Below are 18,650 nucleotides of genomic sequence, written 5' to 3'. Positions count from 1 at the left end.
ATAGGGTAAGCCACGTTTCAGTGGAGGCGGATCGTGACTGCTTGCCTATAATAGGGTATTGCGGTCAGTTTCCTTGTGATAAATAGATGTAGATATTTTTCCATTGTGTAGTGTGACTGTCACATCAAAGAAATTGATACTGTTATAGTTCCAGTAGGTGCATTTAATGGGCTCCTGCATCTTGTTTATATCCTCCATCGTATTGGTGAACTCTTCTGGGCTGCCTGACCATAGCACGAAGAGATCATAGATGTATCGACAAAGCATCGCAATGTGTCTGTTGTTAGGGTAGTTATAAGAGTGCTTTTTGTTTCTGAATCAAGAAAACATTTGCATAGGATGGTGCCACTGCCGATCCCATCGCACATCCTTCCCTTTGGAGCTACAGAGTACCATCATGTAGGAAGTAATTTCTTGTCAGCACTTTTTCCAATAAGAGGAGGAACAGGGCCTTATTAAATTCAAACTGGTCATCCAAGTTGTCCAAGAAGGCTCTCATGGCTTCCAACCCTTGATGGTGCAGTATTGATGTGTATAAAGCAGTCACATTCATTGTGCACAGTAGAGTATTTGTGGTAGTACAGTACTTGTATTTTGGTCCATGCGGTTAAGGAATGCTGTAGTATCCTTAAAATGAGATTTAGATGCCATAACAAATGGTTGTATGAGGTGGTCGAGGAGCTGTCATACCAGCTGGTAGATGCTGTTCCTGGCAGATGTAATGGGGCGGCCAGGAGATGCCGTCATGCTTTTGTGTATTTTTGGTACACTACATAGTATCAGAATTACCGGACAGGGAGTGGTACTGTAAGTGTTTGCTGCATTTTGATGTTGATATACTTATTTTTCACTGCAGTTTTCAGAATACATTCTTTTAATATGTGGTACTAGGGTCATTGAGTAGTTAGGAGTAAACTTTAGTATCAGCTAGTTGTCTAACCAGCTTGGCTTTATAATCGCTCAGATTTTGGATGGCAATGGCTCCTCCCTTGTCCGCTGGACGGATGGTGATGCTTTTATCATCCCTGAGGTTTTTAAGTGCCATGTGTTCTTTTTTTGTCAGGTTAGGATGTACAGTATTAGATGGAGAAATATATCAGGTCATTGAGGCATCCATAAGTCTGGTGAAGGATTTTATGGAAGCATTCTGTGATAGTGTGTCAAAACTAGACCGGCTTTTAGATCGCAGAAAGTTGGTTTTTGAGTCTGTTACAGTAGTGTTTGGTTTATCCTGGAAGAATTATTTAAGGCGGAGGTTTCGTTTCATACGGTGAAGGTCTATTTGCCATTGTGTTTCTGTGTAGGAATAAATGACAGTCCTATGTTGAGGAGTGATTCTTCATCTTTTGAAAGAGGTTGGTCAGATAAATTGTGGGTGCAATTTGAGCTTCTTATAGTCCCTTTTGTGCTGTCCGCCACGGCAGGTTTTTTTGCCTTGACGGTTTTTGGGACTTTTGCCGCTGCCCCTAGAGGGGTTCTCTATGTGGGCGATGGTTCATCAGATTCTGCTACTGCAAAGTCACTATCACTGACAGATGAAACATCAGTGTGTTGATTGTTGTGGGCTCTCGCTCTTCATGGTCGCCGGGACTGGGGACGGCTATATTGATTTGTTGGTTTGGTACCCATTAACCAGCGATACACCTGGTTAGAGTCATAGTCCTGTTGTACCATTATCATTTTAAACTTTTTGAAGCAAACTATAATGGTCGCTCTGGGTTTTTAGTTTGTTAGCCCATACTTCAAACTCACCAATCACGCTCTGAGCGTGAGAGCAGCGCTAAGAATACAATAGCACACAACTTTTTACTATGTTGTAAAACTTTTGCTGTTTAAAATCAAAAATCAAAACATAAGCATAAAATACATATAAACATAAATACAATCACAATGTAAAGACAATTGCCGGCTGACATGAAAATAGGGTTCTTCACATCACAGGATGGGTTAGAATGTGGATGGGCCCAATGGAATTTTGGAGTGAGATTTGGGGGGGGGGGGAGGAGAAAAAAAAGGGAGAAAAAAATAGTCACTGATGAGTGCACTTTATCAATTCGGGTAGGATGTCAATATCCCATGGTTCCCACTCAGATGATATGAGATCCTCACGGAAATGAACGGCACTTTATTTAGCCGTAGGAGGTTGGTCGGCTTCCGCTCCAAAGTGATGCCCCTCGTCTATTGGTGACAAGAGGGGAGACGGGGTGTGGAGGAGTTGGGGAAGAATATGTCACCCCAAATGGAATTGAAACGGTGTCCGCCGAACCAAAGGGAAGCTTTTGAATGATGGTTGATTACTCACTTAGGCAATGTCCTCCAAGAAAGCACGCTGGAATTGTGCCGCTGGATATTGGGAGGAAAATTGGCCACCATACATCAGATGGGAGAGTTCCCAATTGGGGGGGGTGCAGTGAATCCGTGGGTGATAGAGCACCACAAGTTGCAGGATCCAGTAAAAGTGAAGGGGTCCACACCAACAATCCTGGAGTTGAAGAACAGGCAATGCACCTGACGCGTTTCACTGCCAACTGCACTGCGTTGAGGGGAGCTGACAGACGGCTGTGGGCAATCTGTGGCCAAGTGATGGCAGCACACAATATGCTCTGGGGCCCCTCAGATCGCTGAGGCCCATCACAACTGTCCCCCTGTTGCCGGGCCTTCCAACAACATCAGATCAAAGCTGCACTTGTTTAGGATAGTGATCCAGTGCCTACAAAACTCTGGGCTGGATCAGCCAATGGTTGGCACATTTCTGACGTGAAATCCCCGTGGGATGTGCTTTTGTCTATAACAGTCTCAAAGGTTTTGTCTATGTAGCTGATAATCAATTTCTCTACATTGCAACTTAAGTAGAGAGTGGTATAGGTCCTCAAAGTCAGAGGATGCATCCAATTGGGGTGCAAAGAGAATCTGTGTGGCGTTATCCTCTGAATAACTGAAGATTTCCCTGACTGGCATGTTGCTAATGCCACTGTAGTCAGAAAGGGGTTCCTGTAGATCCATGTTTGTCCCCAGTATTTCCTGTATTAAAAGGAATGATCCACAACATATGGCTAGTAGGTGCCTTGATCCTATTGTGCAGCCAAAATGGATGAACAAATAATAATATAGATGTAGGTGGAACCGCCACTCCACAAAAGAAGTCAATTGCCTGGGTGCCTTTTCTAGAAATAGTACAAAAATCCAAAGTGAAGAAATCCCCTTGTAACAGGTGAGTCCCCCAACACAGCACTCGAAGGACTTGGTATGGCTTGTGAAAATTGCTGTTTATTAACACAATTTTTTGAGACACTAAAGGTGCCCATACACGTTGCGATTTTAGCATGCGTTTAGAACTTTTAAAGTTCAAAACACATCGCATTGGTTAGAATCGCACCGTGTATCCGCGGATACAGTATTGTATAGCACAAAAAGTATGTGGAGGCAGTACTTTGTGCTACATCGCATCGCATCACTTTTGTAGTACATGCGATGCGATGTCCAGAAAAATCTCAATGTGTATGGGCACCTTTAGTCTCGTCGTCAGGTGTACAGTGAACAAAGAAACAACAGACACATACCTCAGTACATACAGATGCAATGAAGATCACCGATGTGAGCCACTGGTCAGTGCGTGTCCCCCATCGGAAGACGCTTAGAGATGACGTCAACACATAGCCGGGTCATTCCGTTGCCAGGCGACTGCAGGATGCCCAGATCCGGCGTCTCACAACTTCCGGGAAAATAACTGTGTGGATGAAGTGCAATACAAAGTATAAATAGGAAATTTTTACATGATAATGGTTCACAGTGTGATATATATACATGCAATAAGTAGAAATAATGAAAGTATAAGATAAAAAAAAGATTAAAAACCGGGGATCATTTAGGTTAATGCTATGATAAAGAATATGTGCCCTGTTTAACTGATATGCGTCATTAATGCTGGAGACAGTCCACCTTACTGAATGATAACACATGATATATATAAATGAATTGTATTATTTCAATTGTCTCATCATAATATGAATAATACCCTTAGCTACTGCATTAATATATTTAATCTTAATCAAGCTAAATTGTTCAGTGAAACCAAAAGTCTCCCACTGAGTAACATTATGTAACAGTTTATCTGTCCTTTAGAAAGACCACTAGTGCTGACAATGTCTTTAAAGATTAGATAATAAAGAAAAATACAGTCATGGTAAAGCTTCTATATTTCAAACTTTACCAAATTGTTTAACCCTTTGTGGTGTGAAAATTGGCAAGAAATTGACATGTTTACTTTATTAAGGAATATTTAGGAAATATAATATTTTATCCACAACATTTATATAACAAATGTGAGAGACACTGGGATTTTAGTGGATATTGTGCACATCTTCTACAATGATGTTGGCACTCAAAGGCTTAAAACAAATCTGTCTAAACCAGGCATGTCCAACGTTGGCCCTCCAGATGTTTTAAAACTACACATCCCAGCATGCTTTGCAATAGTTTTAGCATTCTCTAATAGCAAAACTGTGGCAAAGTATGCTGGGATGTGTAGTTTCACAACATCTGGAGGGCCAACGTTGGACATGCCTGGTCTAAACCATACGCCTGTGCTGAGCTGGGTAAAGGTGATTCACCACAGGTGATGGCAATCATACTTTACCAGGGAAGTCCAGGAGCAGAGTATTTTCTCCCGCATGGAGAGGGTCAGGTTGGCAAGTATGGTCTAAACCAGTGATAGCCAACTCCAGTCCTCGAGAGCTACCAACAGTTCACATTTTCCAGACAACCTAGCTGCTGCACAGGTGCACTCGTTACTCACTAACACATTTTAAATGATACACAGGTGGAGCTAATTACTTTACTTGTGATTCTATGAGGACATCTGGAAAATATTAACTGTTGGTAGCTCTCGAGGACTGGAGTTGGCTACCCCAGGTCTAAACACCTTCTCAGATTTTCTGTCCAACCAAACCAAATGAAATTCTGCTAATGGCATACCTCCCAACATGACCCTCTCCAGTAGGGAGACAATTCTCTTCTTCTGGGCATTCCTTTTAATGTATGATTGCCATCACCTGTGGTGATACACCTTTCTTATTAAAAAAACTGTTGAAAGCAGGTGATGACAATGACATTAAGAGGAAATTCCAGAAGCAGAGCATTATGTCCCTCCTGGAGAGGATCATATTGGGAGGTATGTAATGGAGCAAATTAACTCGACTATTTGCTCCCAAACACAGGAAAATACATATATTGTCTGACCAACCATTTTTTATTAAGTCAAATAGATTTAACCAATTTGAGTGACTGGCAGTTTTTGTTCATTTTACCCTGTTTTCGAGCAAATATATGATTGAGGTTTGCTCTCTTCCATTTTCAGATTTTAGTTCCAACCAGTGAAACAATTGATTGGTTGGTTAGAAAATCCTAAGGTGTATAGACAGCTTAAGGGGTATAGTGTGAAACAAAGAATTGTGGTTGCTCAATCAATTTATTGATCCATTACAGGTGCATGTAAGCATGTAACAAAATTTCCCAGGACACTGGAATGGACCAGCAACAGAAACATACTGTACATCCTACATAATAAAAGAAATGCAGTGCTTAAATTTACATACATTTTCCACATATTGTACACCGCTCTCTTAATAATTAATAATGTACTTAAATGTATTTACTGTAAATATGAAAAATCTGGTTAATAAAGACATGTCATTTTTCAGGTAATTTTCTCTAAAATGCCAGCAAATAACTTAATTTTGTGGTAAGTAGTGATTGTAAGTTACTGCAGTAAGAAGTAATATTTTTTGGGGGAAATGTAAATTTATACTGTATAAGCAGCTAATAGTCTGAATTAAGACAAGCATGTATTATGAATAAGTGATTGTATCCTGCCCTATCACTGTTTGTTTTAGACTTGTATTGCCTGCCTTTGTATTGGGACTATATTTGTTTTTTATTTTTTGTAATCAGTGACCAGACATGTCCATTAGGCATACATAAACAGTGTATTGTAGCGTATATAGGGGGATATTCAATATTGTGCTGGACCACTCTGCTTCCCTCCTCCACATATTAGGTTCCTCAATGTTCTATCACTGCTCTCCCACCATGGTCCAGCTACCTACAAAGCTTTCACATCAAACTAAATTCCCCTCCTTGCCCATTACCTGCAGTTTCCCTTGATCGCTCAGGAGCTTGTGCCATCCCTAAGCTTTCTTCATCTGATTCCGCCAAGTTAACCTAACCTGCACACTGGAGCAACACATAGGCCAGTATTCAATGCCTCAGATTCGCCGTTTTTTTTCAGTGAATCTGGCAATTCGCTGGGTTAACGGCGAATTTTCTGTCACAAAAAACAATTCGCCATATTCAATGGAGGCAATTCGCCACAAATGAACAGCGAATGTCTGCCGATTCGCCGTAAATGATTCTCCACAATTCGCCTGTGATTTTCAATGGGGTTTTTAGTGGAATTCGCCGACAGTGTATTCAATGCTCAAATGGAGAACTGCTTTCTCCATTGATTTTCGCCATGATTCTCCGTTTAGCATACGTCATCTTTTTTAGGTGAACTGTAATGTGATCTTTTAAATTAAAGCGTTTTTAATTTTTTTTTTTGTGTTAAAAAATCAGAATATTTTTCCTATGAAAGGGCATGCTATTTTTATTCATATACTTGCAGCACATGAATATATTTTTAATATATATTTTTTTTTTTTAAACAATATTTTTTTTTTTTTTTTTACACATTCGCCAGCAGGGGGCCGGGAGCCGGAGCCGCTCATTAATATTCATATATTCACTGCACTGATCGGGACCAGTGAGTGCAGCGGCTCCGATCCCAGCACCCTGCCAGCACCCTGCGAGCCCTTCTTCACCCCCACAAAGTGACTGGACACCCCCACAGGTGGGACACATGTGTGTTGCTGCGCTGGTTGTGGTGGTGGGGGGGAGGGGATGCGGGGGACATGAGCTGACAGGCAAGAGGACGGGGACGGCTCCAGCAGCAACAGATCTCTGGCTCTGGCAGCCCCAGCGCGGTGATAGCAGATGTCAGCGCTGGGACTGCTGGAGCCGGAGGTCTGCCACTGCTGCTGGAGCCGTCCCCATCCTCATGCTGTGCGGGGGCTCCTGGCAGTATCAGCGTGCTCCCCCGCCGGGACTCTGCTCAATCCCCTGCAGTGGCAGTGTAGCCGCAGCAGCAGGGGAGAGAGCCCTGGACTATTCGCCCCAGAGAGTGATTATCGCCGTCAGGGGCAGAGAGCCCCTGACGCGTTGAATAGGGAGGACGGGAGGCTGCTGGGCGAATCTCTCTGAAGGGAGAATTGTGGCGAAAGTGCAGCGAATCCTACACAGGATTCGCTGCCAGCCGCCAGCCCGGCCATTGAATACTGGCCATATTATTTAATTCACATACCTCCCCTAAAACCTGTTACTCCCTCCTGTTCACTCTGCAATGCCAGATCTGTCTGCAATAAACTGGTCCCTACCCATAATTTTTTCTTTTACAACTGGGAATCTTCAAGCCATCACCAATTCCTGGACTTCCCTTCCAGACACCACTTTCACTGAACTTTCCACTGTGGTTCTTGCATTCTTTCACATCCACACCATGGGGGTTGGTTTGTTGGTGGTATAGGGTCTTTATTACCACCTACTACCTTTAGAACTGTCCCTTTCATTTTTTACCTTTGAGGTTCATGCTATCCACCTATTGTAACCTGTTCACGTTCATGTAGCTGTCATCTATTGTCCTGCTTGCCAAATTCCTTGACAATTTTACTTCTTCCCATCTTCTCTCTCAGACCTTTCCTCCTTTATCTTAGGTGACTTCAAAATCCCTATTGATGCCTCCACTGACCCCTCTGCCTCTGTATTCCTTACACTCACGGGATAATTTGGTCTTTCTATGGACCTCCTCACTCTCCCATGTGAGTGTAAACTCAATCTACTGTATCTTACTCACTGTGATATCGCTGATATTACCAATTACTTATTGCCTCTATCTGGCAATCATCTTCCTTTTTTAAGCTATCCCTCCCTCCTTCTCTAGCTGTGCTTTCCAAAGCTATCATGAGCAAGTGTAACCTAGAGTCTATACTACAGTATGTCCTTATCCTCCCTGCTCATCTCACTTTTCATTGGCATTGTCTTTCTCTCTCTCTCTTGCCCTGACTTATATATTATAATCTCAGGGATGGGGGACCTTTGGCCCCCCAGCTGTTGTTGAACCACGCATTGACAAGTAGCAAACCTATAGCAGGGCCTCCTGAGACGTGTAGTTCAACACTAGCTGGAGGGTTAATGTTTCCTCATCCTTGATATATATGACAATGTAAAATAATAATAAAAGTAAAAATACTAATAATAATAATAATAATAATAAAAACACCAAAAAATAATATTGTCAGTCATCCACAAATCATTCATGTTAATTTGGCCCAGTATTTATTCAATAAATTAAATAGACTGGATTAAAATTATACTCCCAATGTGGATTTCTTAGCTGAATGAGTGGATATTTTAACAAAGTTTGGATAAGGTACTGAAAATGCGTTTACAGTAGTAAATGGTTATCTATTTTTTGTGCTAAGTGATCGAAATTTTGTTAGCCTTGTTAGTAATCTGCTTTAAGATAGATTTACATGGCTTTTGTCTTATTTTCTATTTCTAGGAGCTGCAGCACCCAATCCTGCCAGTTTACCTGTTAATGGAACTGCATTAGGAAACGGCAATCATCAGCAGGCAGGTCCATGGTTCAGAGCACCTGTGCCCCCTGTAGCTGCCAATTCTTACAGTCCTTCATATATGTTAAACTTTCCTCCTCTCTCTGCTTCACTGAGGCCAGAAGGAAAGAACCTTGGACAGTACCAGGTAGTGTTTTCAATCTTTTGTATCATACAAGAGATAAACGTCATTAATCTTTTATGTCATTTTACATATTTAATGATGCCCAAATGGGCAACATCCAGGTTAGGCATATTTTGCAGAATTTTGTATCCAAACACAATGAAGGGTTTCGAGAATACAGTACAGTATGCCAAATTAATTTATGAAGTTGTGTATAGAATAGAATTGTCTGCAAAAAAGGTTGAGTGACATACTGTATATGTCTGCCTGTTGTCTATTGTAACATGTTTATGTGACCTTTAACATTTTATACTAGTGATGGTCCTAGTTTATGACAGGGTGACACATTACTAATTCCATACCTCTGTTTTTGAGTAATTGTGCCTGCATATAATAAGGTTTACCCAATAGAGTTCAACTGCCGGTCTACATGATCACCTATTAAAAAAATCCCAAATGACAGTCAAAATGTTATTTAGTTTACTGACATAAGCAGTGCAAATGACTGTGGCATCATATCAGCTTCACAGTGACACATAACCCCATCTATATCGTAACCTGCTCCCATACTTGCTGTAATGTTCTACAGAGTGGGAGATTGTGGACTGCAATTAGAAACCTCTCCCTACAAATCCTACGTTTGCCACTGAGGGCAGCATAACTCATGTTACTGGGTACTCCTTTGGGACTGGAAGGAAAATAATCATGTCGCTATGTGTCGGGTTGGGATCATTTGGTCTATTGCATTATGGTAGAAAGTCATTAGGTCGAATCCATTAGGTCGACATGCTAAAAGGTCGACATGATTCTAGGTCGACATGGGAAAAGGTCGACATGATTCTAGGTCGAAAGGTCATTAGTTCGACAGGTCATTAGTTCGACAAGGTCATTAGTTCGACATTGTCTATGTCGACATTCACAAGGTCGACATGGGGTTTTTCACAGTTTTTTTACCTGAATGTCAACACAGTCGACATGGACACAGTTTAAAGTGCACTGCATCCCCTCGCATCGCTCGCTGCGCTCGCGATGCGTCGGGCACGGTGCCTCGCTACGCTCGGCACACTATTTTATTCTCCCACCACGCCCTAGTGGATGGTAGGGCATGAAATACCGCCTGTCGGCACATGTTGGCTCAAAAAACAGTGAAAAACTCCATGTCGACCTTGTGAATGTCGACATAGACAATGTCGAACTAATGACCTTGTCGAACTAATGACCTGTCGAACTAATGACCTTTCGAACTAGAATCATGTCGACCTTTTCCCATGTCGACCTAGAGTCATGTCGACCTTTTAGCATGTCGACCTAATGGATTCGACCTAATGACTTTCTACCATAATGCAGTAGACCAAATGACCGCATCCCATATAGATGATAGACAATGTCTATCATCAAAAGTTGACAGTCACTAGACTAATGGTCAAAAGTGACCAAGTTGACACCGAAAAAGGGTCGACATACCTTAGATCGACAATGTCAAAAGGTTGATACAAGTTTATGGTCGACAAAGGTAAGGTCGACAGTCAAAAGGTCAACGAGAGTTTCTCATCATTTTTTGGCGTCTATTTAATCATACATCAACATGGACATCATATATATGTACTGCATCCCCTCTCACAGCTCACTTCGCTTTGGGCACGGTGCCTCCTGTCACACTATTATATTCCCACTAATATGCCCATGTTCTGGACAACTGAAATCCAACCCCTGTGTTGTTCTAAGACCTTACTGAATTTCATGTGATTTGCGTAGCCACACACATTACCCACACATCATTTAGAGTTGAATAGCTTACCACAGTTCTAAGCAGTATTAAACACTGGCTTATGGAAAGTCTGTGTATATTACAAACTTTAGCACCATGGAACGTATCACAATTTGTACTGCATCCTTTATTACCCAGCATGATGCATCAGGCTACAGGATGGCAAATATATGTATATGGTGAAATGAGTCATTTTCAGTGGTGTGTCTATAATTTATGCATACATTCATGCAGTAGCACCATTTTTTGGGGGGACGTCTTGGAAACATGGCGCCTGCGCAGGAAATAGCAAAGACCTTGTCACGGTTTCATACTTTTGCTTTTTTAAAGCACGCACCATCTCTCTGAAAATATCACTAGATACCAATGGCTCCACTGGGAAAATGAAGGTGATAATTCAGTAATAATTGGCTTATCAGGGCTTATTGTATAGGCCCGGAGGATACAATTACCTGTGGTAAATTACTGTGGGTAATTAAATACCTCCCCAAATGTGTTTTCCTGCAAAGTAAGATTATTATTATTATTATTATTATTATTATTATTATTATTATCTATTTATTAGACACTGCAGCACTGTGGAAGAATTAACACAGAATAAAGAAAACACGTAAACACTGCAAATGTACTGCAATTGTTGGGTGAAGGCTGTGTATTATGTACTCAACTCTGATATACAGTACCATATGCTTACATTTTAGTCCTTCCACATACAGTGTAGTGGCATCAGCCATATTCTACGGAGTGGTCTGCTGGGGCAGCAGTGTTTCAACAATAAGAGACTTAACAGGCTGGTAAGGAAGGCCAGTTCTGTCCTAGGAATGCCTTTGGATTCTTTAGAGATTGTGGGTGAGAGGAGAATGATCAGCAAGATAACATCATTATTGGATAATGCTTCACACCCTCTCAAAAATATTTTGACGGATCTGTGTAGCACTTTCAGTGATAGGTTGCTTCACCCTCGATGCTCAACGGAGAGGTACCGCAGGTCTTTTCTACCTGCTGCAATCAGAATGTACAACTGTCATGGTCTGTAGAGACCTACATGTTCTTAGATTCTAGATTTATATTGTTTGGACTTCTTATCTTATTTGCTATTTTCACCCTTATCTGTGCTTGAACCTTGCTGTAACAATTGTAAATTTCTCCATTGTGAGACGAATAAAGGAATTCTATCTATCTTAACATTTACTTTTTTATTTTACCACAGCTGACCTGCATTTTGTTACATTTTCAGCTGCAAGTTTTATCATTCATATCACAGACTAGTTTTCAATTATCCTTTTTTGCTGTAATGTGTTAATCAAAAGTGTGCCACACTTATTTAGTACATTGTCTGGCACTTAGCTATGGGATTCACACAGTGAAAACATTTCAAGCTGACAGCTATGTCAGGTATGTTTGCTACAATAATAGAACTAATATTTGCTCCAATTCCAGTATGCTTCAACTTATTAAATTGAACTTTCCAACCATCTTCAAGCATACCGCTAGGATCACACGACCATAGTATTGAGTAACTCAGAAAAGTTTAGGGCAGCCTTTATAGATTATTTATGCAGCGGGAATGCTATTTGATTGGCTGTATGATATCGTCACCTCTGCCTGGTTCAAGAAGATGGATTGTTATAGTACGCCCTTTTGCAGTGTATATTTAGCAGATTGTGGCACTTGACATGCTCAGAAAATGAGCCCAAGAAAATAACTTTCAGAATAAAGAGTGAGATGCGTTCAGAGAGGCAGAATGGGAGCAAATAGGCATGTAAAGCAAATGCATGTAAATTTTGTTGTAGTCCGATACAAAAATGTATTAACCTACTGATATGTTAGTAGGTGTATCTGTTGTGATTATCTCAGACTTGTGTACTCAATTGTCATGATCCCTCCCACCCAAAGATGGTACACACCAATCCATGGCCCATTCTTATGTTCTGAACATGAAGGGGGGAAATTACTAAGATGTGTATTCTACTTCACATGAGATGTTGCTATCGGCAACCAATCAAATCCTGTCTACTATCTTCTAGAGGGTGCTAAATAAATAACAAGTAGATTCTGATTGGTTGCCCATAGCAACATCACATGTGAAGTAAAATGAACACCTTACTAAATTTCCCCTGAAATGTCCCGACCCACATAGAGAAGCTCCATGGATTTTAGTACTCACCTAGACTCAGGAGGGACTCGATTCTTTATTTTCTTCTTCCAGGCTAGTAATCCACTTAAAAACAAAAAGGAATGTCGCAACAGTACTCATTGAATTAGTCTCAATATACAGAACAGTGATGTCTCTAACCCCATCTTTCTAACCCAAAAAACAGGCTTTGTGGCTGCCCTAATTGGTGTGTCTGAGAACAGCCATTATGATCAGAAGCAGACTACTCCCATTGGAAATATTGTGCCTTTGCAAATAACAAAATGTTGTCATGCAAATCAAAACACATGGAGAAAAGGAATCATACCATACATAGTATACTATGTAATGTGTCTTACATGCTCTATTTCAGATGACCACATGGCTTGTATCCATTGTTCACTGTGCCTTAATTCTTCATTCCTTTTGCAAAATAGATTTTGACCATCAAAGTTCTAAGTGGTGTAAGTTTAATGTCCACTGGAGCTTGAATGTTTTCTTGGCAGAACCCACATCAAAATACAAGTCTTTATATACACTGTATGGACAAATATATTTGGCCATACCTAGTAATTATTGAATTCAGTCAATCAAACCCATTGTTTCAATCAAACACATTGCCAAAGGTGTATAAACAAAGGTGTATAAAAATGTACGAACATTTATGATAGAAAATGGGTTGTTCTGAAGAGCTCAGTGACTTAAAATGTGGTACTGACATCAGGGATAAGTGAGGGGGAACGGGGTGGAACTGAGTTCCACCATCTCTATTGGTGAGGTGGAACATTTTAACCTCCACATTAGTCCCGCACATTAATTCTCACAGAAAAGCTTCTACAGTAGTTTGAAGGGGATACAAAAAACCCTACCATTGGCCCTGTCTCTGCCTAATGGGGGGAGGGGTGTAATGAGGTGGCATAGAGAAATGAGTTCTCCTACCTCTGCATGTCCACTTTACCCTGGGTACTGTGATAGGATACCAACTTTGCAATAAGACTGGTCTTAAGATTTCATCCTTGCTGGATATTCTATGGTCAATGAAAGTGGTATTGGGGGTTATTCAAACCTGATCGCTGCTCTGCTAATTTGCAGAGCCCAGAGTGAAATTCCGCCCCATGCAAGCGTGCAAAGTGGCACAGCTTCTGAAAATTAGCTGGATTGGCAATTAGCTGCTAATCATTCAAATGCCACTCACCATCTAATAATGTTTCCAGTGTGTGCAGACTAAGCCCAGTCCAGGACTTACTCTGTGACTGCGATAGAAACAGGATAATCGGGGACGGAGCTGATATCACACACCCTCCCACCTAATGCCTGCCTTATCCCTGACTCCACCAAAAGCTGTCTTTCTCTCAATCAGCTTGCGTACAGGTAGCGATAGAAAAGTAGCTCGATTTTATTTCAGGAAGGCCTGTGCATGCCAGCTATGATTAGAAAGTAGAAACATTTAGAAACAACAACTCTGCCACAAAGTGGAATCCCACACAAATCAAAGTGCTAAGGCGCATGGTGTGTAAAAGTTGCCACTGCTCTGCTGTTTCCATAGATGAAGAGTCCCAAAATTTTGCTGGGATTATGTCAGCACAACCCTGTGTGGCTAGAGGTTAATGAAATAAGTTTCCATGGCCAAGTAGCTGCATGAAAGCCAGAGGCATAACTACGAATTTTGAGCCCCCCCGCCGCAAATTTTTTGGGTGCCCCCACTGCCCCTCCCCTCGCCGCCCCCCGCTGCTGTCTCTGCCGGTACCTGCCTGCCGTGCCTGGTGCCATCACGGTCCCGTCTCTCCCAGTGCTGGCTAGTGGCTCCTGCTGCTATAATGAAAAGTCTCTTAGAAAATGGCTGCCCCCATACTGCAGACAGAAAACTGTCTGCAGTATGGGGGCAGCCATTTTCTAAGTGTCCATTTTCATTATAGCAGCAGGAGCCACTAGCCAGCGCTGGTAGAGACGGAAGTCGGGACCGTGACGGCACCGGGCACGGCAGGCAGGTACCGGCAGAGACAGCGGCGGGTAACTATAGCCCCGCACACCCCCGGCACCCAAACTTTCTCTGCGCCTCCCCGCCACCGCGGGGGCTGCGGAGCTATAGTTACACCACTGATGAAAGCCTTATATCACCAAGTTGGACCAACTCCATATTAAAGTGTATTTATTTTATTACAATGTCATTACAATCTATTGGTGTAATCATCAAATGTCCGAATTATTTTGTCCATGTCGGCCCTTATTCTGGTTCACTTGCAAAAGCAAATTCCTTCTCAAATAGAAAAAAAATGTGCACTGCAGGGGGGCTTATGTACTGTAACATGTGCAGAGAGAGTCAGATTTGGGTGAGGTATTTTGTTTCTGTGCAGGGAAAATACTGGCTGTTTTATTTGTACACTGCAATATAGATCTCACTTTGAAGTAAAACCCCACCCAAATCTAACTCTCTCTGCACATGTTACAGTATATCAGCCCCCCTGCAGTGCACATGGTTTTGTCCATTTGAGAAGGAATTTGCCTTTGCGAGTGTGCCTTAGTGTATGCATGGAAGTAGAGAGCCTTGCCGGACGCAGGTCCTTTTAAGGAGGCATGGCCTAAGCGTGGGAGGCATGGCCATACACCATTAGAATAAAATACAGTAAAAAAGCAGGTTGCTGCTGCCAGGTAAGGGGGGAGGGGGGGGGCACTGGGCCCCTCCATCAGACCTGGGATGTTTAAATAGTACCCCTCCCCCTCTCTCAGCACCACTGAGTGTATGAGCAGTCTCTTCTTATGTGATCTATTAAGAAAAATATATCTTGATTTTTAAGATCTACATCAGTGGTGCTCAAAATAGGTCTTCAAGACCCCACATACGTCATATTTTGCAGGTCACCCGGCAGGTGCACAGGTGTATTCATTACTCATTGACACATTTTAAAAGATCCACAGGTGGAGTTAATTATTTCACTTGGAATTCAGTGAGGAGACCTGCAAAACATGCACTGTGTGGGGTCCTGAGGACCGAGTTTGAGAACCTGTGATACATACAGTATGTTATCTTATGTTCCCTAAAGTTTTCTGTGAGTAAAGAGGGTACTTCTTTACTTTAACGGCGCCAGCATGGCGCCGCGCGTCAGAGTCCCCTTGCTGGGCACGCTTCGCTCGCCCACGCTGCGGGCTCCGTGGCTCGCTACGCTCGCCACGTTAATTAAAATCAACTCCATGCCAACATGGATAGTGGAAGTATGAACTATCCATTTTGGCATGGCGTTAACTTCGTTTATTTTACTTAGTTTGTGGCGAGCGTAACCCGGAAGTACGCGCGGCGCCATGCTGGCGCCGTGAAAGTAAAGAAGTACCGTAAAGAGTTATTATTTATACACCAGAAAATGTTATAGAGGGTACACACGGTGAGATATGTACTATTTTTCCATTTGATTTTGCTTATAGAAGCAAAATCTAATAGAAAATCAAATGTTTTTTCTACATTCGATGCAGATTTGATCCCAATGCACTCTCCCATGTAGTATAAATCGAACAGATAAATAGTCTTGGCAGGCAAGACTATAGGGTTCAGATCTGTACTACAGTATATAGTCAAATCGAATGTGAACACTGTTACTAACCCAGATCCAGACACAGATCCAGATCCAGACCCAGATTGAGCAGGGGTCAAATAGAAAGTGAAATCTCACCGTATGTATGCACCTTTACTTTTTCATTTTTCTGTCATTCATTTTTGCATGCAAAGAAATATTGAGATATCTGGATGTATGGTTAGAGAAGCAGTACTGTTTTTCTGGAAAAATCATTCCAGGAACTCCGGGTCTGGTGATGGGTAGATTAAATAAATTTTTTTTAGAGGTTCTGGAATTGAATTCCTGCTGGTTCAAGTGAAAAATGGCACCAGTTAGAAGCCTGATTACTACATGAAGAATCATCTGTACAAAGCCCTCTATGTAGTTCAATCTTCCATGCATATCTCTTGCCTCCAGCAGACTAACAAATATTTGCAAGTGATTTGTATTTAAGAAAGTTGCTGTAAATTACATGAATGTACAATCAATAAGCTCTTCTGTTGCAGAACTGTAGTTTATTGGTTCCTTGTATCCCAAATACTCCTTAATCCGGGTGCAAAGTGTTAAATGAAACTTGCTGCAAAATAGAAGACTTGTTTTCAGATGTACTGTAGCAACAGCTGTTTATGCACTGAATGTTTGCTAGAGTGTCGCATACTAGTCAGTATGCAATCATATACAATGATGAATTATATGGCTAACTTGATGAATAGAGAATTCTGTGAAGGCGTCAGTCAATTGAGCAGATGATCAGTTTGTAAATTAAGGACTGTCACATGCAAAAACATGACTGTAATAGCAGCCTTCTCCTTCCGGGGCCCTTCATTTCTACCAGGAGTGCTGTACACTTTGACCACTGGGGGGAGCAGGCTCTAATATGCATATGCAGATCTCTGTGAAAATGGTAGACAGTATATTAGGGTTGCCGACTTTCTTATTCTCCTCTCCGGGAGAAGCCCGGAGAGGAGAGTTTCAGTAGCCGCTCAGGGGGCGGGGCTTAAGCGTGACATCACTAAGCCCCGCCCCCATTCTGTTAAACCAGCGAATTCAGGGATCTCCGTGGAGGGTGGGGGGCTAAAATGACGCGATTGTGTCATTTTAGCTCCGCCCCCTCCTCTGAGACCCGAGGATTGCAGCATTTTAATGCCGCGATCCGGGGGTCAGCAGGGGCCCCCCCTGAATCCGGGAGGGTTGCCCACCCTTCCGGGGGGCCGGGAGGGGGACCCGATTTTCGGGAGACTCCCGGAAATTCCGGGAGGGTCGGCAACCCTGCAGTATACTGTATGTGTGTGAATATATAGGTATATATGTACTTAATTATATACACACACAGACACACACACATAGAAATGCTTAATATATATATTATGTGTAATATATATATATATATATATATATATATATATATATATATATATATATATATATACTGTATGTAAAATATGAAGCAATATTCGGTGTACAATTCGTATCTTGAATTGAAATTACCAATAGGCCCGATCTGCACAGCGGATATCCTCAAGATTCTACATTCTATCCCTACAAATACCACTTTGTTGGCCTGTAAATCTCAAATTCATTCTCTGTTATGTACAGTATAATCGGGCAAATTCATGCAAACATAGATGAATGGTGTAAGCAAATATGCACTTCAGTTGCTCCAAAAAGAACTATCACTATATGGTTTTCAGAACATTTCTCATTAATATTTTCTTTATATTTATCCTATTCCAGGGCTGTAGATAGTTTGGAGTAGAGTCTCCCACTGCACACAGCGCTGCAGGGTAGCCTATCGATGGCTAATTAGCTACCGATGAGTAATACCCATATTTATTATTTTCAGATTGATTTTATAATCAATTACTTTATGGGTGACTATACGGTTATGAATTGATGACACCACAATATATGTACTGGGGAGCACTAATAGAGGATATATATAAATCACTGTACTCCATAGCCTCATAGTTTTATTTTTGTCTATTTGACGACGCATCGGGTTTTGATCTGTTATACCACATCTAATAGAATGCGATTTTTAGTAACATTTCAAAATCGCACCTTATCGCACCGTATAGTACTTTTTTCAATTCACATTTTTTCCTCCAAAACCGATCATTTAATGGAATTGGAGAATGCGCCCAAAAAGTGCGGTGAAGTGCAAAGAGATGCGATGTGGTGCGATGTGATGCGATTTTATGACACATTAATGTGCGATTTCCGGTGCTGGTCATGTGCGATTTTTTGACCAACCGGAATGCGAATTACAACACTGCCTCCGCATGCCAAATAACCCCCCTAACCTATTGGCCCACCTAAGTCCCCTACAATATGCATCACATCCCCTATATAAAGGGGCACAGGCACCATTTTG

General features: G+C 41.8%; 1 protein-coding gene across 2 annotated transcripts in view; it reads left to right on the top strand.

Annotated features, from left to right (window-relative positions):
- The window catches only part of C2H1orf94 (chromosome 2 C1orf94 homolog), a 198,355-nt gene that overhangs the window by 70,775 nt on the left and 108,930 nt on the right, over positions 1 to 18,650 (top strand). For both annotated transcript variants that reach the window (XM_083171145.1, XM_083171146.1), the window contains exon 3: positions 8,654 to 8,853. In XM_083171145.1, coding sequence (XP_083027271.1) covers positions 8,654 to 8,853 — 200 coding nt within the window. The remainder of the gene's footprint in view (positions 1 to 8,653; positions 8,854 to 18,650) is intronic.

Source organism: Crinia signifera, chromosome 2, assembly GCF_055691185.1.
Source record: "Crinia signifera chromosome 2, ASM5569118v1, whole genome shotgun sequence".
Classification (NCBI taxonomy): Eukaryota; Metazoa; Chordata; class Amphibia; order Anura; family Myobatrachidae; genus Crinia; species Crinia signifera.
This window is presented reverse-complemented; position numbering and strand designations above follow the sequence as displayed.